The 21,657-nt window shown below is 50.0% G+C and overlaps 7 protein-coding genes across 7 annotated transcripts; 2 read left to right on the plus strand and 5 right to left on the minus strand.

The window, feature by feature from the left end:
• Positions 1–306: 306 nt before the first annotated feature.
• BU24DRAFT_21504 (uncharacterized protein) lies at positions 307–1,484 on the plus strand. The gene has a single exon (XM_033521992.1). The coding sequence runs from the start codon at positions 542–544 to the stop codon at positions 998–1,000; it is 459 nt and encodes a 152-aa protein (XP_033389828.1). The 5' UTR covers positions 307–541; the 3' UTR covers positions 1,001–1,484.
• Positions 1,485–1,711: 227 nt separating this feature from the next.
• BU24DRAFT_383548 (acyl-coenzyme A oxidase 1) lies at positions 1,712–4,242 on the minus strand. Its single transcript, XM_033524815.1, has 3 exons — positions 3,747–4,242; positions 2,729–3,687; positions 1,712–2,673 (listed from the first exon to the last, which is right to left on the minus strand). Exons 1-3 carry the CDS (start codon positions 4,110–4,112, stop codon positions 1,896–1,898), a joined length of 2,103 nt encoding a protein of 700 aa, XP_033389829.1. The 5' UTR covers positions 4,113–4,242; the 3' UTR covers positions 1,712–1,895.
• A 1,447-nt stretch (positions 4,243–5,689) lies between these two features.
• BU24DRAFT_470259 (uncharacterized protein) lies at positions 5,690–6,517 on the minus strand (the record flags this gene model as incomplete). The annotated part of the gene is made up of 2 exons (XM_033532658.1): positions 6,447–6,517; positions 5,690–6,392 (listed from the first exon to the last, which is right to left on the minus strand). The coding sequence occupies exons 1-2, from the start codon at positions 6,497–6,499 to the stop codon at positions 5,690–5,692; spliced, it is 756 nt and encodes a 251-aa protein (XP_033389830.1). The 5' UTR covers positions 6,500–6,517.
• Positions 6,518–8,057: 1,540 nt separating this feature from the next.
• BU24DRAFT_21569 (uncharacterized protein) lies at positions 8,058–9,979 on the minus strand. Its single transcript, XM_033521997.1, has 2 exons — positions 9,292–9,979; positions 8,058–9,229 (listed from the first exon to the last, which is right to left on the minus strand). Exons 1-2 carry the CDS (start codon positions 9,783–9,785, stop codon positions 8,089–8,091), a joined length of 1,635 nt encoding a protein of 544 aa, XP_033389831.1. The 5' UTR covers positions 9,786–9,979; the 3' UTR covers positions 8,058–8,088.
• Positions 9,967–13,422, plus strand: BU24DRAFT_417132 (uncharacterized protein). The gene is made up of 7 exons (XM_033526636.1): positions 9,967–10,538; positions 10,593–11,243; positions 11,299–11,322; positions 11,388–11,677; positions 11,738–11,750; positions 11,808–12,611; positions 12,689–13,422. The coding sequence occupies exons 1-7, from the start codon at positions 10,334–10,336 to the stop codon at positions 13,303–13,305; spliced, it is 2,604 nt and encodes an 867-aa protein (XP_033389832.1). The 5' UTR covers positions 9,967–10,333; the 3' UTR covers positions 13,306–13,422.
• BU24DRAFT_417133 (general substrate transporter) lies at positions 13,293–15,198 on the minus strand. Its single transcript, XM_033526637.1, has 2 exons — positions 14,063–15,198; positions 13,293–14,006 (listed from the first exon to the last, which is right to left on the minus strand). Exons 1-2 carry the CDS (start codon positions 15,086–15,088, stop codon positions 13,374–13,376), a joined length of 1,659 nt encoding a protein of 552 aa, XP_033389833.1. The 5' UTR covers positions 15,089–15,198; the 3' UTR covers positions 13,293–13,373.
• Positions 15,199–15,897: 699 nt separating this feature from the next.
• On the minus strand, positions 15,898–19,545 carry BU24DRAFT_337600 (uncharacterized protein; the record flags this gene model as incomplete). The annotated part of the gene is made up of 6 exons (XM_033523093.1): positions 15,898–16,115; positions 16,166–18,273; positions 18,323–18,683; positions 18,735–19,005; positions 19,061–19,247; positions 19,478–19,545. The coding sequence occupies 6 exons, from the start codon at positions 19,543–19,545 to the stop codon at positions 15,898–15,900; spliced, it is 3,213 nt and encodes a 1,070-aa protein (XP_033389834.1).
• Between the last annotated feature and the right edge of the window lie 2,112 nt (positions 19,546–21,657).

The following is a 21,657-nucleotide window of genomic DNA, read 5'->3' on the forward strand; positions in this document are numbered from 1 at the left end:
GTGAAACGCTTCATCCCAGGTAACCCCTCTCTACTCTTCTGGTCGCCCACATTGACATCCTTAGATCATCTATCCCAACTTCCAAGACTCTCTGGCTACAACAATCCATCTGTTCGCCTGCCATCTGCACTAGACCATTGTCCGTCCATATGACCCTAGTCCACTTCCTCACCGCCTTTTATGCTCTGCCTCCATATTGCACGATACCAGCAGTCCAGCACATAGAAATCCCCATACATCCTCTGGACTAATCTCAAAACAGTCAAAGCCTTACACTTCATCAACATACGTATCATACAAACTAGTCCTAATCTCGATCCTACGCTCCACTCTTCTACGCTGTACAAACATACAATTTCTACGATATCGACCTGAAACAATGAGTCAAAATAGGTATACAATCTATATATTTATATATAACGAGGTACATAGAAGCACGACAGCACACATCAATTAAAAAACCAATTTCCACATTCATTCATTCATTCATTCATTCCTTCAAAAGCAAAATTCCTTCAAAGACCACCGAAAAACAAACAATATGACGATTCCAACCTCCACCTCCCCAGGACTCCTCCGCCTCCTAACCCCCCAACACCTCTTCGACCTCATCGACATGCTCAACTCCAAATCCCAATCCCAATCCCAGCTCGACAACGCCCCTAACTCCAAATCTTCCGTCCAAAAACGCCCTCATCACCACCACCATCACCGGACCTTCCGTCCCACACCGCACCGCAACCTCCAAGAACCCGCCCACCCCATCAGCAGACCACTTCCTCCTCCCGCCCACCAAAATAGCCAACAACTCCGCCTCCGCCCCAACACCAACACCACCGCCCAGCACCACCACTCCTCCCACCGCGTGACGAAGCGAAACCCACTACTCACCCACACGAGGCACTTCCACCAGCAAGCACTGCGCGACGACTTCCTGCTGAGGGCGTGGGCGGTGGAGATCAGGCGGTGGCAGGCTTCTTATCCGAGAATCGAGTCGTGAGAATACACCTCCACGGTTTTCATTTTATTTTTCTATTCATCTGCGGTTGGGGTAACGTGCTTGGAATGGAAGAGAATCTGAAGATATCAGCGGGTGAAAACATCGAGGGAGGAAAAGTTTGGGCTTTAATAAAAATGCATGGTTGGTTGGATTTGCAAAAGTCGGTCTCGAGCTGGGGGTACGAGTGGGAAAATGGGCTATGAGGAGGACCTCGAACGGGCTTGTGAGTTTGAGAAGCGACTTTGATTTTTTTGTCTTTTTGGCGTTATGTTCGGGAAAGAGGAAGGGGAGGGAGGTTACGTGAAGTATCGTTACGAGCGTCTGTTTTTGTTTTTTGTTATGGCTTTACGGTTATGATTATGAACATTCGTATAGTTACCCGAATATTTAGAGTTTAGAGTTTTAGAAGAATGGATGTGGATAGCAGGGCTATGCTCACAAAGCTAAGGAAAATGAATATCCGTAATTATAAAATAGAAAATCAAGTAAATTCTGAGCTGGTACAATTGAAATGGAATTCCCACTCCTTTTTTATTTTTGGGTAGGGGCGAGTGGGGGTTACGTGGGAGGGTGCGCGCGGGGATTGGAATAGGGGAGAAGAATCGGAGAGATATATTTGTACCTCATTAACAGGAAGGAAAACATGAAATAATTAAACATTATGTTTTATACACAGTCAGTCACACGCAAAAGCAAAGCGTTTACAAATTTCTTCTTAATTAAATACTTTAGTATTTCTAGATCTTTCCTTAAGCGTACTTCTTAAATGCATAATGCTATCTGTCCATGATACAATCTTTCATCTACCATAATGCCGACCTTCTCCAATCTAGTTAAAAAAGACAAGAAGAAAATCGAAAGCTAAATATATACACAGCGACTTTTCGCACCTAATCTACAACTTGCTCCTCGCGGCGATCCCCTCGACCTTCTTGAACAGCACGTCGCTGCTGGGGTACGGATCGACCGTGATGCCGTTGAGCGGGTTGGTGACGCTGGCCCTGTAGAAGAGGTCCTCGTACACCTTTCCGTCGTAGCGGCCGAGACTGCTGTCGAGCACCCAGTCGTCGAAGGCCCAGGAGTCGACGAGGCGGAGGGCGTGGGGCCGGATCTCCTTGAGGAGCTTCATGACGGTGTTGGTGCGGGCGAGGGAGATCTGGTGCTTGGAGCAGGCGCCCGAGGCGTAGAACTCGGAGCCCTCTTGCTCGAGGGTGTTGAGCGCGAAGAGGCGGAAGAGCTTGCGGAGGACGTCGAGCGTCGAGGCTGGGATCTGCGATGTCACGGCCGGGGATTGGAGGGCGTTGTAGAAGTTCTTGACGACGGTGTACTGCGAGTGCGCCTTGCTGAGGCGGTAGAAGTCGACGAGGAGGTCGTTCCACGGCTTCTTGTTCTGGTCGCGGTGCTTGAGCGCCTCGAAGGTGAGGAAAGATGTGCGCCAGGCGAAGGCCGAGACGAGGTCGGCGTCAGAGCCGATGATGTCGAAGGCGCAGCCAACTTCGGAGCGGGAGAGGAACTCGGTGAGAATGGTTGTCGTGTCGTTGGTAGGGGGCTCCTTGTTGATGACCGAGCGAGCGGACTTGAGGAGGTAGCGGGCGACTTGCTGCGTGAGCATGTAGTTGTCACCCTCCCAAGTCGTGGTGGGGAGGTAGTCGGAGTACCAGGGGCCGATACCGCTGGAAATCTGTTAGGACTGCTGCTTTACATATGTACCAACTGTTAATTTCTTACCTGAAGCTGGAGTATCCGTGGCCACCGCATGCTCGTCGGCACACCTCAAGACCCTCGGCAGCAATGGTACTGGAAAGAGCCTTCAAGCCGCAGGACGATGCGTGCAGATCGGCAAGAATGTCGCTGCCGGACTGGGTCTCCTCGGGGCCGGCGCCACGCTTGCTGGAGTCTCTGTTGCCGTTGCCGGCATTCATCCTCTTCTGGTTCTCCTGGTAGAGCTCCATCATGGCCTTTCCAGTGAAATGGAGGGCGAATGTTGCGGCAAGGAGAGGGAGCAGACGGATCTGGACCATGGTGTAGTTGAGAACTGGGTTCTCCGACTTCTCCGACGCAGGAGCATCGCGGTCCTGGAATTGGCGTCGAACAGCACAATAGCGGGTAGCAATGGTAACACCGCGAGCCAAGACGCTGCCGGCCTGCATGACGATGGTCGAACGGACCCAGGTCAATGTGCCGTAGATCAAGGATGGAGAGCCCTGGCGGACAAACTTGTTGGTCTCGGGGTCAACACGAGAGAAACGCGCCAACATGTTGACATGTGGGATCTTGACCTTATTGAAGAGAAGGAAACCATTGTCCATGGTGTTGTAACCGAACTTGGGTCCGATGTCACCAACATGGACGTTCTCAAGTGGCTCGTGAGTCTTCAAGTCGCGGATCTGAACCACGAACGGATGAGGACCGAAAGACTTGCCATTGATGATGAGCTGGGCCATGACAACGGCATGGTTTGCAGTTCGTCCGAGAGATCCGATCCACCATTTGCTGGCGGTGAGGTGGGGAGAGTGAATGATGAATGTCTTGTCCTCTGGACTCCAGGTAGCAGTGGTTTCAAGTCCACGAACGTTGGATCCATGACCAAGTTCTGTCTGGGCATAACATCCAATGATCTCGTACTTCTGTGCCTTGGTGAGGAAGCGCTCCTGTTGCTCCGGAGTACCTTGCTCGCCGAGAGTGATCTGTGCTCATGGTCAGCTGCTGGAGATGATGACGACGACGATGAGCAATCAGTACTTACCACGAACATGCTGTCGTGAAGACCATACGGCCCAGGTTCACTGATGAGATCATGTGCGGTCCTGTACTCATCCAGATTCCAGTTGTGCTTGACCTTGAGGTTCGCGAGCTTCTTTGCGCGGGCGAGCGCCGTCTCGAACCGCTCCGTACGGCCAGCGAAGTAGTTCTGGGTCTTGTCGAAGACCGGCTCCGACTTCAAGATGGTCAGAATCTGCTGTTTCCTGTCAAGGACTTCCTTGGTGTGTAGCAATGTGGAGAGTTGGTCGACGGGGATGTCGGAGCTGGCACGCTCTGCGGCGAGGAGCTCGTGTCCCTGAGGACCTGAGGGGGTCAATTGCTTGACCCATTCCGGCGTGGGAGGAGCCATTATGTCTATGATTCTATGTGGAACTTTTTGGATGGAGGAGAGGATGGAGGCAAGAAGAATGGGAGAAAGAAGAAGGGGAATGGGGAGGTATGTAAGTTAAGAAATTGTTATCAGATGGATGATGGAATGGCTTATGGGGTGAGAGCTCCGGTCCAGCTTGAGCCTCGGCTGCCGATCTCGCAAAGATGCGCTACCGTCGCACTAAGGTCAACTCCCGAGGTCGACTAATCAGTTTCTTGGACCGTCGAATTCCCCTAATCGTATCAATTGCTGAAAGTTAGTGCATTCCTTTTGCTCGGCCGATTCATGTTCTTCTACCGGAAGTGATTCTGGACTCGACATTTTGCCTAGGCACAGGAATTGAGCTCCGTATAGGGGTGCCCCTTGCCTCCGATTAGTTTCGACTATCGATAGGGCCACGTGACACGGAACATCAAGGTATCAGTAAAGCTTGTGGGATTGAACACATCACAAATTACTTACCTCGTATAAAGATCACGGTCACTTGGGTAGGCAAGACTCATGGAAACAGGCTTATGAATATTCTGGTTGCCGTCCTCACGGAAACTGCCAATCCAGTTCGGTCCGATACCATTCTCCAAGGACTATATCTTTACAAAATTGGTGTACGATTCGACCGTCCTTTGTGTTATATAGTTACCTGCACGTAGAGATCCTCGAATCTCCACATAAATGATTTTATTTCCTCGTGTACGGCTCGACCGAATCGTTAATTAAATAACAGGCCTTTGAGCCCTAAGATTGCTGGACATTGGCTTCATTTGCAAATTGGTCCCATGAATATGAACAGCGACATATCGTTTACCCCAGCCGTATGTCCCCCACGTTTCCTTCCAAACTACCTAGCAGTTCGTACGATGGATGCCTACCCCAGTTATTGGTCATCCAGCATTGACCCACTTCACATGTTCAAGAAGGCCTCGTGGTCACGATGCTTGGAAAAAAGAGGCACTAATTTTAGAGTGGGGCACATCTTTCCAAGCCTCTAGGTCCAGATTGTAGGAGCTATGGTCACCATCATAAGTCATGTAGGGCAGACACGTGAAAGAATAGAGATCCTTTATTCAACGTCCCATGTCTAGGATTCATGTCTCGACGTCGCGAAGTATAAAATTGATTTGGAACATCTCTCATCGACAGGCTGATTCTGCGGTGTTAATTCTGATGTTGGTTCGTGGCGACGCAACAATGTGATAATTTTGTAGCGTAAGGTTTCCTGTAGCACCGCACAGAGTCTCAAGCATAATATATGGCTGAAGGGGAATGGCTGAATTTTCATCTACTTCGTGCTATACAGAAATGTGCATATTCTTTTGTCCATTCCATTCCAATCTTAACCGCAGTGTAGGCACGGTATGTTGAAGTGCTAGGTCATGCAATTTGAACCTGAACGCTGACCCAATTCCTCTTTCAAGTTATACGTGTGCAATACTGTTATAGCTCTGAGAAGCCTTGTGATGTCTCCACACACAGATTCCCATCACTTCCACCCCAGAGACCGTGATAATGGGTGAAGATAGGCGACCTCCAGGTTCACAGAAGTGCTGACGCTTGTCTTAGTGTCTGTCGTTCTCGCTGTGGTCATGGTAGTCTTCGATGTCGAGACGAAGGGTACGCTTCGGGTTTTCCGATTTTTTCACGCGGTCCAGTATGACCGGTTGGCGAAGGTACACCTGAAGGAGGTACGCAAGGGGTAATTCTGCTGAAGACTCAGCATCGTCCTCCTCACCTTCCTTACAAGACCAGCGACATCGATCATCCACCAAAAGACGTATGAGTCCTGAGGTATGGGGCAGATTTGAATATGCCGTACGAATCAAGTCGTCACTAGGGAACACTGTGCCTGGGGTGATAAAGAGCGTACCGAATTGGTCAACGATGGCGTTGGGAAGACCATTGATTGCATGTCCATCAGCAAAAATGTAAAGGTCTAGTAATTCCCGGTACAAATTGTTGCACTGTTCCGATCGGCAATCATTGCAGTTTTTACTGTTGTCTGAGTGATTGTCATTCTTGACCTCGCTCTTTTCCTTGACCTCGGTCGTTTTGAATGTACCAGTGTAAAGCCATGAACTGAATCTCTCGAATGTATCAGACTCTACAGTCTCTAGGTGAACTTTCTTCTCCGAGGCTTCCTTAAAGTTACCCTCGAGCGCATTGGAAAAGTATTTAGAAACATTAACGAGCAGTATTTCATGGATGTAGTACTGTTTTCCACATTTGACGGTGATGGTGGCCATGGGAGATGCCACAATTTTGCTATCAGAAATCTGTTAGTTGAAACTCATCTGCTAAGGTCTGAGACTATCTTACCTGAATTCATGACCGGGAACTTTCGTGTTCTTGGAGACGTCATTGGTTGCCATCGTGACCTTGAAGAGTGGATTTATTAGTGGTGAGTTGGAAGTTCAGGCTAGAAGAGTGGGAACAAGGGCATATATACATGTTTGTCAACAGGCGTGTAATCAGAATGAAAAAATATTTTAATACAGATGGTAAATCAGAAAAGTGTGGTTTGTGAACAAAGTGTTGATGTACGTCATTGTTTAATAGAGGGATCCAAGTGAACAAGATGTTAACATACGTGATTATTCAACAGAAGGGCAATCTAAGTGAACAATGACTTTACCTATATGGCTTTTAGAACAAGAGCAAGAATAAAAATTAAAGAGGCCCAATTGACACGTGGTCGCGTGAAAATGTTGGTACTGTTCACATCCACCAGAAAAGTGATAGAGCACTGAAGAACCTCACCAATTGAAGATTAAACATTGAGAATTTCAGACATTTGATGGGGTGATTCTGTTTGAGGCTAACATGCGTTGGCTTTCTACATACGAACCGCTCGAATTGGTGAACCCGTTCCGGGCCAGAGCTACTGTTCCGTGCTACCGATGGACACGGATCTACACCGAATCTAAACGATGATTGCGCAAAGTTAGAGTGCCTGAGATGATTATTCTGTCTCTGCAAGCCACATAAGAGATGATCTCAGTTTTCACGCCACACTCCTCCGTTTCTCGCACTTCCTCAGCTCTTCGTCATTCCCGTGATTGTGATGATTGCAGTAGTCGAGCTCATGCCTAAAATAAAACCTGTTCTCATGCAGACTTACCTCCTCACTTGCCATTGATAACGCTGCCATATGGATATCTGGCAAGTGTTTATGTACGCCTCTGAATCATGTGGATCAAGGTGAAGGATAGACCTTGCATATCCATTGGGTTGACGGTAAGGCCATGGTCGGTTTGTCGAGGTGGTGCAAGAGTTTGTGGGTGATGAGATTTTGGAGGTCTATGACACCGGACTTGCCAGTGAAGATGAAAAGATCCAAAAGGACGATTAACTTGCAATAGATTTCTTTTTTCGTCCACCTCCCTGTCAAAGATTGGACACATTCTATTTACGTCTGTAATGGTGAAGTTTCCGCCGTGAAACTCCAAATGTAGAATCGGGAGAAGGTTAGGTAACTGACGTCAGGATTGGCGTATATTGCGTGGGTTGAATTTCTGAAGTGTTCGCTGAGTAGGTTGTCGAAGGAAGGCAAAAGCCCCCTACGTGGCCGTTGAAGATGATAAAACTTTCATCGTTCCCGATTCAAGACCCGACGTAAGGTGAAGGGCCAGTTACGCAGAAGACGGGCCGGTACAATGTTGAGCCAATTCCGAGATGAAAGAGTTCATGCAGATGATGGTATGACAACAGCGTAGAGAATGCAGACCGCAATAAGTTTCACTTTCACTTCCAAACAACCTGATGGGCATAGTATAAGCGAAGCAGCAATCATACATCATCAATATTAATACCGAGACTGTAAGAAAGCACATCAACGCGTCGTTGCTGAGTGAAATCAGAGCTATCATTTTCTCCAGACTTGCTGTTGATGCTTGCTAATTTCTGCAGAAACATACAATGAACAATGGCACGATCATTTCCGCCGATACAATTAATTTCATCACCTCCGCTCATCCTCCCAGTCATCTCTCACATCTTGAAACTCTTCAATCTCCTTCATGACCCTCACAGACTTTGTATTATCCTGCAGTGTGTCCAGATGATCCATGAAATCCACCCGATCAGCTGCGCCATAAAACATAGCTTTCCTCCTCGACGAGCATTGCTCCATTGCTTTATTCAGCGCAACAAGCAGATCGATCACAACTGGATCTTTCGCACCGCCTCTGACGAACTGGTTGAACCCTTCCATCCATCGAAGAACATCGTGGTCCCACTCTGCGTCTGCCTTGTTTCGACCTGTCCTGATTTCGGAGGCTGGTTGGAAGAGATATTGTAGGCCAGAATTCAATTGTGGGATGCTGGGCGCAGCGACTGTAAGGAATGATGGCTTCGCGACTTTGGTGTGTTTCTTCTTGAATGCTTCTGTTTCTTTCTTGGCGACAACTTGACGCAATTGGTTCAGCGTCACGATTGAAGGATCTAGTTCAGGTGCCTGGGGAGGTGTAATTGCCCGCGGTGCGGGTGGTGCAGGTCGAGGCATTTTGGAATACATTACTCGGTACTCCTGAATCTCAGGTTGGCCTCTGTACGTTATGATATCGTCAGTTGGCTCAGGGATGCCCTCTTCTTCGATGTTTGACTCGACCGCGAAGACAGATGCACCCATTTCATCATCACCAACATCCTGTTCAAATGGTACCATAGGACCCGGAGAGATGGCGAAGCCTGCAAAGTGATTTGCGTGCACTGCGTTCGAAGACCCTCCCGTGAAGCCTGCTAGCATCGCCCCACCACCAATTGGTCCTCCAGCAGTCCTTCCTCCTCCCATTGCCCATGCAGGTCCAAATGATGGCATCGCTGGTGAAGCTATGGCTGGACTAAAAGAAAACTGGGGTTTCGCTATCCAAGGTGAGGGCTTGGGTTTCACTGAAGCTGTCCCGAAGCCGGGAGTTGGAGGAACCTTTTTCGCAAACTCAACATGGGACTCGGGTTTCGGTTGCGTGATATGATTATGTATCTCCTTCAGCATCTGGAGCATGGAAGCATCGAATTGTGGGCTCTCCAAAACTTTGTTTAGTAGTGAGTGCGTCTGGTTGTGGTTCACATTGCTACTTTCTTCGGCCTTGGTGGTGTTGGACCTATGATCCCACTTAGCATGAAGACCAATGAAGAAGTAGAATACTACGATTTGTCAACTTACCAGACCATTGAAGTTAATATGAGATTGATTGCATCGGTATGCGTCTTAAGCTTCTCCCGATACGACTGCAACGACTGCTTCTCTTGGTCCCACCTAATCTTCTTCCAATTCACTTTCATGCGCTGAATCCTATAATCCAGCGTTTTCTTCACTGCTGCATTAATCGAACCCTGTGGAAGGTCTTTATCTATCCCAATCTCTCTATACTTCTTCGTCATATCGTCTAGCTCTTGCAAAGTCGTCCCGCAAGACGCTATCATGCGGTTGAGATTCGCTTTGAAATCCGGTCCGCCATGCTGGGTAGCCGTCCTCGCCAGAACATCTTTGGAAACGTCTCCAAGGTGCTCCAGTGAACATCGCAGACTGAACAGGACATCTTCCAATTCTCGAAGATCTCGCGAGGCTGCTTTTCTACCCGCGCTGATGCTCGTGTACAGGTCGTACGCGATCCTACTCAGCATGAGAATATCACCGATCGAGAAACCGAAAGACATGATGTACGGGTCAGTGGGGTTCTACTCTATCTGATCCCAGCTGAAATATTTTCCCTCTTTTCTTCGATATTAGCTTTCTTTTTCTCGTTGCAAGCCGGAGAGGGGAATGCCAAGCAGATGATCTTCACGTTGGCGACATCCCCGCCTGCAGAACAACAGGCGCCAGTTCTCGACAATGCTCAGCCTTTTGACATATGAAAGAGAATAAGTGTCGCGCCATGAAACAGGCACCTTGTATCACGTCAGTTGGGGCTGAGTAAATAGGTAACCATGCGAGATACGAAGGTTCAGCTCTAGCTACCCCGCCATGCATAAATGGTGCCCAAAGGGCAACTGACCGGAAAATTCCCTGCGTAAGTAGATCAGCCACCATCGCACAAGGGTGATTCTAGGTCTCAGCCTCGTTAGATAGGATGTTCCTATAAGGGTAGCTCGATATTCCTGGGTTGGGGGCCGTCCCGTCGCAAGCTTGAGCTGAAAGGGATCTGTAGCCTCTCTTGTAAATTTGACCCAGCAGCTGTTTCCCACCTCTCTCGCAGTCTTCAGTCATGGAGGCCAAATCTTATCCTTACCCGGGTACATTTGGCTACGTTGCCCATCCAAATGTAGTCAACAGTGTTAAGAGAATCGTCCAGGTCGGGGGGTTGCAAAAGCAGTCGGTCACATACATACCAGAGGGAGAGGAAGTTTCCACGGTGGAGATTGAGATAGAAGAAGATGCTGGGCTGAATTCTCTATGGCAGAAAATCAGTCGTGAGTATAAGTGACCCGTCGCATATTGTATATCGTCTGATGCCATGTGAACAGAACAGGGCTATAGATGGCCTTCGGAACTATCTACGGATGAGAAGACCTTCCATTTGAGCACCAGAACGTTCAAGATGCGCCCCTTCAATGCCATCAAAATCACGGATGGGCCTTCGACAGCCGACGAGATCAATGTAAACGATAAGCTGGTCTCCCATGCAAATGCACATCACGGCGATAAGATCGCATATGACATCAAAAGTTCTAATCACTCCAAAGAGGCTAAGAAGTCTCTGAAGAACAACACTGGCTTCGGGATATCGTTCCAGCGAACGACAAGGATGCCGGATGACAACAAACTTCACCAACTCCCGCCAAGCCTAGGAACATTCGACTTGTTCAATATTAGTGCATACGAAGATCGGATCCCCAAGAAGATTAGAGATGTGGGCGGTGTCTTCTTCCCCATGTGGCAGCGCGAAGCCATGTGGATTCAATTCGAGACGCCGGTCAATCGTGGGATTAAAAACTATGCAGTCCGCGTGTTCATAGGCAAGGTCAATGCTATCAGCGGGCTATTGATGGATGAAGACCCGTCTACCAAGGATGGATTGAATGAACAGCAGGACTATGTTGTAGTCCCGGGACAACAATGGCTGGATGGTATATGTGTTGCTCCTGGCGTAGTGAGGCAGTTCGTGGCGATGCCGTGTAAGTATCGCACCAGTAGGTATCCAGGAAATAAAAGCTGACATTTGTTTTCAAGTGGGATCTGGATATACTGTTGAAGGTAAAGACGATCAAGTCCCGCTTGGGCTCTCGTGAAATACCCCAGGAGCTAAGATAACCGTCTAGGTCAAAAGACGAAAGAGGAGAAGCACGGAGGCCTCCAGATTGAAATTATCCCCGAATACCAACAAAAGCTGAGATGGTGGTACAAGCACAGCGACCCACCAGTGAACAAATCCAACCAAACTGGTGGTAGCTGCGTTGACCTCTCGCTCGGATTTGACGAAAACAAGACCCCTGCTGAGCTGGGATTCAAAGCCGGCGACGTGATCCGCTCATATGAGCCGACCGTCTATTCACATGAAATTTCTCAGGTCAAAGATCTCCTCCAAGATGGAGGGGATGTTGTATGGAAGGTAAGTTGATCTTCTACTGCCAGTCCATTTACGACCTCATGCTGATTTGAAATTCCGCAGGCCAAGTATCCACGTGAGCAAGCCCATGTATTCCACGCTGCAATGTCAACGCTGATGAATCTCCATCAAGCTCCACCCAAGAAATCGCACTATCAGCCCCAAGATTGCTCAAGTAGTTCTAGAACAGAGTATAGTAGAAGCATGTCCAGTCAGGGTGAAACTTTTGGCTGGGATCCAAAAAAGTCGTCGTCAAACGAACCGAAAGTATCAGATCACTCTGCGACATTGGGCAGCGCTCCATCATCCGAGCAAGAAAAGTCAGGATTCCATTCATTGACAACTTCTTCTGCGTTCGGCTCCTCACCAGAGCCGTTCAGTTTCCACTATTCAAAAGCGCCGACCCCCCACGCCTCTACTTCATTGACTGTCTCTAGTAAAGACTCTGGATCTCAAATTGGAAGTTGGGTAGCCAACGAGGATGATCTCTTTGTCAGCCAATCCAAAGCCACCCACGTCGCTGGTATTTCTCATAGCGACGATGAAATGGGAACTCAAGTAGACTGGTATAGTGATTCCGCACCGTGGACCGCGCAGACGAAATCAGCGCAACCACACCCCGAGGGGTCCTCGAACTACGATTTCTTCGACTTCCAGTCCTTTGATTTAACGGCACCGGCAGCACCGGCAGCACCAGTCCACCACCATCCAACTAGACTAGAGGATGAAGACGACGGTCTCTACAAAACCATCAAAATTGAGGGTCTCGGAGAGGACTCGAGTGGTGCCGAAGAGACGATATCGTGGGACCATGACCCCTCCATCAAAGTCAGTGATAAGAAGTCCGAGTCCAAGCCGGAGCCCGAACTCCCCAAGATCGAGGACCTCGAGATCAAGGACCTCAAAGCCATGGGTCTGGCCGCCGGCGGGAAACTAAGTACGTTCACACCCAGCCCCCTTTCCACCTTCCTCAACCTCCCTTCCCACAAACCCACACCACTGACAAAAATATAGTCCAAGACGTATACGTCGACTCGCACCCTGCCCACATCTGGAATCACGGCGCCTCGCACACGCTGAACGTGCACATCTTCTCCCCTCCGGACTTCGAGGCCATAACGCACATTGTCCCCGCGCCGCCGCCGCCTTCGGCGGAGGACTACGCAAAGAAGGGAGGGGCGTTCTACGTTGTGGAGGAGAAGGTGGACGACAGGGTTGAGGGCGGTGACTTCGAGGGTGTGGACAGCGTGAGTAAAATTGATAAGAAGAAGCTTGCTGAGGCGAAGGAGGACGATGAGTTCGATCCGAAGAAGCCGGTCATGTGCAAGGTTTGTGAGATTAGGCTATGTGATTGCATTATCAGGCCTTGTGGACATCAGTTTTGTAATCAGTGTGTTAGGAAGTTGGCTGAGGAGGAGGGAGCGGAGGGGGAGGTCAGGATGAGGCAGAGGAATCATTGGAGGTGTCCTACTTGCCAGGGTGGAATCAAACATGTCGCAGGGTTCTCTGCGCCAATGAATCTACCCGGCGAGGAGCCATTGAGGATGAAGGTTCCCGTGCATGTTCTCGGAATTAATGAGGTGGACGGGAGGACTGGGTTTAGGAGTAGGCTGCAGATGACGAGGATCTAATGTGCTCTGGTGGATACTTTCTATATCTCCTAGTCTGACTCTATTTTAATATAGGTGGCTCAAATTGATCAATGTTCTCTGCGACGAATACTTTCTTGGACGCCCCATCCATCTTTCAATAACCCATTGACGCCCTCCAAGCTGAGTCCTGCGGTCTCTGGGTAGATCTTCCATATCGTCCACCAAGAAAGCAAACAGACACCGGCATAAGCCGCGAAAGTTCCAACGGGAGTGATAAGCTCCATCATGGGCAAGAAAGAGATCCCTATGATAAAGTTCGATCCCCAATTCGTTGCTGTTGCTATGCCAGAGCCCAATGAGCGCACGGAGAGCGGGAACAGCTCGCCTTGTTGCCAGGGAACATTGCCAAGGCCGATTGCGTAACCAGATACATACAATATCATCGAAAGGAGGATTATCAAAGGCCAGGCCAAGTTCTGGTTGGGTGCAGCGGCTTGGACTTCAGAAGCACGGGAGCCTGGGAGAGTGATAAAGTTGAACGCAATGGAACATAGCACGAGGCCAAGAACCATGATTGGGATGGAGTAGAGGAGGATTCGTCGACGTCCAATGCGGTCAATATAGTGAAAGGCGACAAGCGTGAAGATGAAGTTGGTAATGGCGATAGATAGGGAGGTCAAGGTAGGCGAGCGGAACCCAACGAGTGAGAAAATAGTTGCCGAGAAGTACATAAGAGAGTTCTGCCATGCTTAATCAGTTCGATAGCACAATCATGAAGAGGAGAATAGGAACTTACGAAACCACACAACTGCTGGAACCCCTGCAACATGCACGCAATGATCAATGCACGTCGATTTGCGCCAATATCGACCAGCAACGAAAACCCATCCCCAACTCTATCCAATTTCTTCCTCCACCCAGCTTTTGATGCATCGCGACTACCTTCCACCTCTCGTTCCACCCCGCCACCCTGAACCTCTTCCTCCATGATCTCCCGCTCGACTCTCTTCAGGACCCCTTCGACGACACTATCCATACCATCACCCTCCCCATAAACCTTCTTCAATACCCTCCTGGCCCTTTCTTTTAACCCAGCCTTGACAAGCCACCTCGGCGTCTCCGGCATCAAAACCAACAACCCCAACTGCAACGCCGCAGGCAATGCACCAAGACCCACCATCCACCTCCAGCCCCCGGCCCTCTCTGAAAACAACCATCCGATGATATACGCGACGACCTGGCCGCCGGTGATGAACAAGCTGCTCACAGTGACAAGACGGCCACGGAAGGGACTTGGGCTAACCTCTCCAATGTAGAGGGGAACGACAAAACTCGCGCTCCCGACAGCGATGCCAACGACGCTGCGGCCACCCACCATTCCCCATACGGAGCTGGTGAGCGCCTGCCACAGGGCGCCGACGATGAAGAGAGCGTCTGCCGCGAGGATCACGCGCTTGCGGCCAATGGAATCGGCCAGGACGCCTGTAAGCGGGGATGCGAAGAGAGCGAAGAGAGACGTGCAAGACGTGATGAGGCTTTTGTCCCAGGTGGTGAGCAGTCGGGAATTGAGGTCTGTGTTTATGGAGACGAGCGTCGAGCTTATTACCCCCGTGTCGTAGCCAAAGAGGAGCCCGGATATGCCCGCACAGAGTGTTAAGACCCATATGAAGAGGCCTGGTCGAACCAATTTACTTTCATCCGCTTCATCTATCTCTTGTGTTTCGTCTTCTATTGTTGAACCTGGGGTTTCTGGGCGATCAAGGGAATGGGAGATCAAGGGTTCGGATGCCCCATCCCGGCTGAGGCTGGCCCTGTGTGCCATGCTTTCCAACTCGAAATCGTCCGTTGTAAATCTCGGACTGGTCGTCATTCAATCATAGGAACAGACTTCATTGAAAGGCTGAAGTTGTATGTTGGATAACTTATAAGGTAACGTTGACACATCACGAGGTCCTGTCCTGTTCACGCGGAACTAAGCCGTCGGAACGACGTGGCACGTGCACGAAGTTCAAATGCCGAGCCGACGTGTGTGTCCAGCATTCATTTTATCAATGCAAACATATAAATCATAAATCAATCCATCGTCACATAGAAACTGTGAGAAAATATCAAATCAAAGCGGTGGTAATTGAATAAGCGGGACTATGGTACTTTAGGTAGCGGAAAAAGCGATATTGCTCCTTTTCGGATCCGCACTAGCGATACCAATTCACTGTTCGAGTGACATTGTCGTGTCCTGTCTCGCCATGTCATATATATTGCCTGCCCACCGCTACCCCAACAGCTTCACCTGTTTGCGAAGGACGCCGAAGCGTCTTCCACCCACCCGTCCTTGCCTTTTGGTCGATTGCACCTTGTAGTACCACCAGGCCCCAACAGGATGCTGTAACCATGCCTTCCTTTTCCTTCCTCTCGCCAGCCCAGCGAGAACCTCGCCCTGACCGGACCGGAGAATGCACCTCATCGAGACGCCTTTTCCGCAGTTAACGCCATCGCTTATGCCCAAAAGTGAAGCCAAATATGAATAAATCGCAGATCTCCTACGCTAGATGCAGAGTGGAATTATCAGCAGTGACTGGTTGAGATCTCGATGCAGAGCCCTCAGCGGACGCCCTTATTTGGACGTGTCAATCACTTGGCCTCCTCGCTGGCTTCAGGGCCATGACTGGCTGGTCCGGTGGGAGGCGGTGGACCCTGAGGCTGCATTGAATGTTGCTGCACCATGGGTTGAGCATAGCTACCACTTGGCGTTCCGCGATGGGCCTGTTGTGGGAATTGGGGGTGCTGATGAGGTGATCCGTAATGTGGTCCTTGATGTTGTTGAGGGTAAGGACCGCGCATGTGAGTCACTTGGGTATGTTAGTTTGTGAACTATAGAGAATAAACGAAGACTACTTACTTGTTCCAGGTGGCATCTGGGCGAACATGGGCGGTTGTCCCCCCTGAGGCACATATACGACATTCTGTTGCTGTTGATGGCCCTGTTGCGAACCTTGATGATGCATCAATGGGGCACCACCTGGGCGAGGGCTGGGATAACCGTTGGTGACAGGCGGTCCGGGCATTTGGTTAGGGTAGTGGGGATAGGCGTGACCTGGGTTGGGAGAGTACATCTGCATCTGAGGGTTCGGTTGCATTCCCATGAACGGACCATTCGAGGGTTGGTTGGTCATCATATGACCTCCCATGACTGGCATTGGTCCCTGCACAAATTGTGGGCCTCTCTGTTGCTGGAGAGCCACATGCTGGATGTTAGGGCTCATGTTGTAGTTATGCATGGGACCTTGGCTGAAGCCCGGCATTCCCTGTGGTTGCGCACCATACATATAAGGAGGGCCTGCACGTGGAGAAGGATGCATCGAGGAAGCAGAGTGCGAAAATTGCATAGGGTGGCCCTGTTGGCCGTCGAATGGATGATGGCCTTGACCGTGATGCTGCTGAACGCCAGGATGCCTTGAAGTGTGGTGCGGGCCTTGGTGCTGAGGTCCGTTGGGAGGACCTTGAAGTTGCAGAGGTAACTGTTGATGATGCATGGATACATGGCCCATCATAGCATTAGGTGCAGAAATGGGGGGTGGGATGGCTGGGGGCTCAAACATCTGCTCGTAGGTCTTTTCGTTCTTGGTCGTCCACGTTGGAAGAGTCCTGAAGGGAAATGGCACGCCGCCGTTCTTGCTGAAGTCGAGGTTCTCCTTCTCTTCCTTGGATCGGCTCATGAGGCGCTTTAGTGGGTTGAAAGAAGTACCGAGATCTAAGTCATCAATGACCGGTTTCGGATCGCTTTCACTCCAAAATGGAACAACTTTTTGTTTACGAGGTGCTTGGTCCTGTTTGGGAGCCGATTCGGGCCGAGGGCTTGATTGGTTGCTTGGTCCAGAAGGCTGGAAGTTCATAGCTGCAGGGTTCGGCTTGAACTCTCTTGCGCCAACGTTCAGGGTGGGGGTGTGGCCACCACTTGAAGTCCCAGGACCTGACGGTGGTTGAGGGCGGCCGTCCGCAGAAGGAATAGGGTGCGGAATGGGAGGGTATGGTAGACCGCCTTGCTTGTGCTGAGCCTGATTGTTGACGAGACGTTGGCCAAGCATGCCCGTATTCCGGGGAGGATTCTGATTGCTGTTCTGGGCAGGACCTCGTAAGGAAGAAGACCCATAGGTATTAGGTGCGTTGGGTGAAGGGCGCGGTCGTTGACCTTGCTGGCGGTCAACTGGTGCGCTGGGAGAAGCATGGGTCGATTCAGGCTTGGATGAGGATGCAGTACGTGAAGTAGGTGGCTTTACTTCCGCAGGTCCCGGAGTCGGTTTGCTTGGAGTGGTTTTCGACTCTTGAACGGCGCGCAGGGCTTTGTCGACAATCAATTTCTGCTTGCCCTCATCTTTAGCAAGGATAGGAACAAGATCGGTGGGGACAGGAGTATTTAGCTTAAAGTTGAGTGAGAACTTCTTCAAGTCATTCAGCTTTACTGCCTTGTTTTCCCTCGCAATGGTCCTTTGTCGTTCAGAGACGCGCAGCTTTTCTTGCGTAGCGAATTGCTTGAAAGAGTCAAGTAGATCGTGCTCCACAGTCGCGGTAGCGTTCTCCGGTCGTCCTGGTCGACGGGCAACGGTCACTGAGGGTAACGTAGTATTGATCCTATGTGCTTGGTCTGCCGTTGTGGCCTTAGGTGTTGGCGTAGGCTTAGGGTTCAACTCGGCACCTTGTGCGGGTTCCACCTTGTCGGCAGGAATAGGAATCGGAGCCGGAGATGCAGTCGAAGCCTCGACATTCGTAACAGTGTCTGCTTTTGAAGATTCAGGCTGTGGGCGCTTCTCTGTAGGAGGCGTGGCGGTACGTTGTGCTGATTTAGCGGCGGCCGAGTCTGGTCGCGCTAATTGGGACGATATGATTGCGGGATCTACGGGAGCTCCCGGCACCGTCGGTTGCCCGGTGGGAGGGCGTCTCGCAGGAGGTGTATATTTATTTGGCTGGCCGGTGGGCAGCGGTGGGAAATTGCGATGCACTCCACTATATCTGGCGAGGTGTTAGTGTCACTCTCTCTGGTAGCAGGTTGCTCGCTTACTTTTCCTCTTCATCCAAGCCCTTGTCATCAGCAGAAGTCAATCCCCTCTCTTCGCGCACGTGGGCATTCGTGGAGCTGCTTCCTTCGATCTCGCTGGCAAGTTTGGATGCGCGTGCATGCTTCTGTGCATATGCGGGATCGTTGTAATTAATCGTCGTGGTGTAGATGTTTTCGTCATAGTTGCTAGTAACACCGAAGAGCTTCTCGTTGGTTGCGAACTGGTCCCATCCGGTCGATCCAGACGACTCAAGAGAGAAGTCGGCATTGCTATCCGTCGAGGGCTCCCATTTTTGCAATGTGCGCTCCTTCATTGACATGTGACCAGAAATGTCCGTATCTGTGCGAAACCCTGTCGAGGCACCTGTTTCCCGTCAGTCTCTCCGCGCCTAGTCATAGGGACCGTACGACATACCGTTTTGTGTTCGTGACTGCGATTTGTTCAGGATCACATTGGACACGTTGAAATCCGCAACATCGCCAATGTCAAATGACATGACGTGGTTCTCGCCCTGGCCCACGTAATCGTCCGACGGTTCGCTGGTACCGTTGACCTGGGCGTCGCTTCCTTGTACCCGTTTTACCATCTTGAAAACATACCTCATCTCGGTCGGATCCAATGATGTTCCTGAAAGAACTCCCGTGTACTTCTCGCCATTTTTGAGTGTGATGTGTCCTGGTAAACCCTACTTCCTTGTTAGACTCTTCCTCGGCGTTCGCGGCGAAACATGATGGACTCACAGTAAGGCTTGCCAACAGAAACATCATCCGGTCATTCAGGTGTCGCATGGGGGACCCGGAATCAGATGTGGGAGCCGGTTGATGCTGTGAAGGCTTGACGGAATTGGCAGTGCCATTTGTGGTACTTGGGTTCGAGGGACGTTGAGTGATGGGGTTGGTACCCTGCGACCAGGCTTTTGGAGGTTTCCTAGACGTTGAGAATTAGTTACTGAGAGCGGACAAAAAGATGGACGGGCAAAAGCATTTCGGGCGTGTGTGTGGAATATTGCAGGGGAGGGTATGAGTAGAGTAGGCGTGCTGAAGCGGACCAAAGGGAGGTGGTAGAGCTCCCAAAGTGACAGGAATCCAATGTGCGATGAATATGAAGAGTAAGTGCAAGGAGTGTGGTAGTAATTGGGCGAGAGGGCTATGGCTTACCTTTGAGCACCGTCCACGGGACTGCCAGTCTGCTTGCGAGCGTCGTTAGCGTTCTTGTTGGAGCTCATCTTCAGTTGAGGCCGTGACGAATTTGGGTTTGCCTGTCCGTTGACATTGGACGTCGGCGCAGCTGTCGTGGACATGGGGAGTAGGAGGAGAGGGAGGAGAGTCGGAAAGTAATGTTGAGGGTGGGTTCAGCAGCGGGCAAGGAGGAGAGCCTCCCGTCGCTTTCGGAGGGTAAGGGAAAAGGGAAAGCAATGCACAAAGGAGAGGCGACCCCGTAACAGCGTCGAGAGGAAGGGGGGAGAGATGCTGGTGAGGCGGCTCTCGTGCAGTTGTTGGTGGTGGAGGTGGAATGATTTGAGGAAGTAGAGAGTAAGAGAGGTAGTAAGTAAGTTAAGTTAAGTTAAGTGGTGGTATGTGGTAGTTGAGGAGGGAGCGAGCTTCTTGGCGGAGCGGATCTGCGACTATGAAACACAAGGCTGGTGCGGTTGGCTGAGCCGCCTGTCTCTCACTCCCCCATCACTTGCTATCCTCCTGAGAGTGCTGCTGCTGCTGCTACTGCTGCGGACCAAATCAAATGTCTGAATAAGAATATCGCCTTTGCCGAGCGAAACAGGGGTTCGATGTTACAGGTAGTAACTACAACTAAATACCGTGACGTGAGCAGAGCGAGACCGGAGAATAAAACAAATCCTAAAGCCTAAATGGTCAATGATCAGTGGGGAAGGAAGGGAAGAGCCTGGAAGATGGAGGTGGAAGGGGTCAAACAGCAGAGAATACAGTGCCTGTTGCCTCTTATGGTGGTCCTGTAAGCTGTTTTGAGGAGTCAGTCCCACAGTTTGAAGCTGAACTTTAAAACATCCCCCCCCCATTATTGATTTCCAATAACTGGCTACCTATACATAAGTCCCTACGTACAGTACACTGACTGTACTACAGTAGTGATAGAGCATCATAGAATCATCTATGACCCGGGCAACGAGGGTAAGGAGCACGAGGAGCAAGGAATATTTGATGTTGTATGACTAGGTAGGTACTTTCTCCCTAAGTACCTAGCACCTTAGGTACCCAATTGAACGTAATAGCTACAAGATCTACAATCTGTGTACTTCGATCACAACCACTAGGTATACAAGTAAGTATTACTACTAATAATTATACTTGTACAATAACAAGTAACTCGACAGGTACTTAAGTTAGTTATATACCGACGGGATGTACGTTTCCTTATTGGACAGGGGCGTCCCTACCTGTTTCTTACAAGAATAGTGAAGCACGTGCCCCACCCCACTTGTACCTGGTACCTTGCGCGTATGGACAAGTATGTACCTGTCCTATCCCAACTCCCACCCCTCATCTCCTGAGTAACTACTGTCTATGGCGATTAAGTGTATTCGTCACTCAACCATAGGTTAGGTAGACACTTGACATTATTGAACATGTTCTTACAATCAGCGCCCCTGGGCATAGACTACCCGACCTCTACAAAGCACAGAGTACCAGCTTCACACGCATTCATTCGCACGTCCATTTGAGTCTACTATACCAGGTCGCCAATAACCCCTCCATTCACGATGTAGTTCTCGGTGGATGAATCGTACGCTCGTCGTATTCGCCTGCTTGATGCGCCTATGTGCGCCATTCAATTCGACACGACTAGAAAGGAAACGACGCAGAGTAGAGCAGCTGAATTTCTATCGACAGTCCATGGCCAAACCCACAGAATCCAGTGCGTGTACTGTAATATAATTCGTTTGGTGCTGGAGTATCTGTCGAGACCGTCAAAGATGAAGGAAGTACCTAGGTATCCCCCATCACTAAAGAAGTGACTGAAAATTGAATGCGATGACCCACTCTGCAACCCGCTACTGCACATGAATGATTGCGCCAAACACACGGTTCGATCGAGCAGCCCATTTGGAGAATATTCGCCAAGAACAAACTTGACAGTCATGTAGTTGGATTTGGCTCATTCTCTGTCCCTTATCACATTGCTCTCTATGGTCTCACTTCATCATGTTAGTCTCAACGATGTACAAAAGTTAGCGTATCGAAAAGCAACATTGACATGAGGGCCAAGCTCAATATATCTATGCGGATTGCTTGGAAGCAGAGACATACGCATCGAACCTGTCTCATTTCCCCAAGCAGTATATGGTGAAGCTATGGAAATCCCA

The sequence above is a fragment of the Aaosphaeria arxii genome (genome assembly GCF_010015735.1).
Source record: "Aaosphaeria arxii CBS 175.79 unplaced genomic scaffold BU24scaffold_1, whole genome shotgun sequence".
Classification (NCBI taxonomy): domain Eukaryota; kingdom Fungi; phylum Ascomycota; class Dothideomycetes; order Pleosporales; genus Aaosphaeria; species Aaosphaeria arxii.

Excerpts from the sequence above, each read along its gene's own strand:
- BU24DRAFT_417133 (XM_033526637.1), bottom strand. The coding sequence starts at position 15,088 with ATGGCACACAGGGCCAGCCTCAGCCGGGATGGGGCATCCGAACCCTTG. Across the intron at positions 14,007-14,062 it reads TCCAGCAGTTGTGTGGTTTC|AACTCTCTTATGTACTTCTC; the intron begins GTAAGTTCCTAT and ends TAAGCATGGCAG.
- BU24DRAFT_417132 (XM_033526636.1), top strand. The coding sequence starts at position 10,334 with ATGGAGGCCAAATCTTATCCTTACCCGGGTACATTTGGCTACGTTGCC. Across the intron at positions 10,539-10,592 it reads TCTATGGCAGAAAATCAGTC|AACAGGGCTATAGATGGCCT; the intron begins GTGAGTATAAGT and ends CCATGTGAACAG. Across the intron at positions 12,612-12,688 it reads GGCCGCCGGCGGGAAACTAA|TCCAAGACGTATACGTCGAC; the intron begins GTACGTTCACAC and ends ACAAAAATATAG.
- BU24DRAFT_383548 (XM_033524815.1), bottom strand. The coding sequence starts at position 4,112 with ATGGCTCCTCCCACGCCGGAATGGGTCAAGCAATTGACCCCCTCAGGT. Across the intron at positions 3,688-3,746 it reads TTCACGACAGCATGTTCGTG|ATCACTCTCGGCGAGCAAGG; the intron begins GTAAGTACTGAT and ends CCATGAGCACAG. Across the intron at positions 2,674-2,728 it reads CACGGATACTCCAGCTTCAG|CGGTATCGGCCCCTGGTACT; the intron begins GTAAGAAATTAA and ends ACAGATTTCCAG.
- BU24DRAFT_21504 (XM_033521992.1), top strand. The coding sequence starts at position 542 with ATGACGATTCCAACCTCCACCTCCCCAGGACTCCTCCGCCTCCTAACC.
- BU24DRAFT_21569 (XM_033521997.1), bottom strand. The coding sequence starts at position 9,785 with ATGTCTTTCGGTTTCTCGATCGGTGATATTCTCATGCTGAGTAGGATC. Across the intron at positions 9,230-9,291 it reads ATATTAACTTCAATGGTCTG|GTCCAACACCACCAAGGCCG; the intron begins GTAAGTTGACAA and ends GTGGGATCATAG.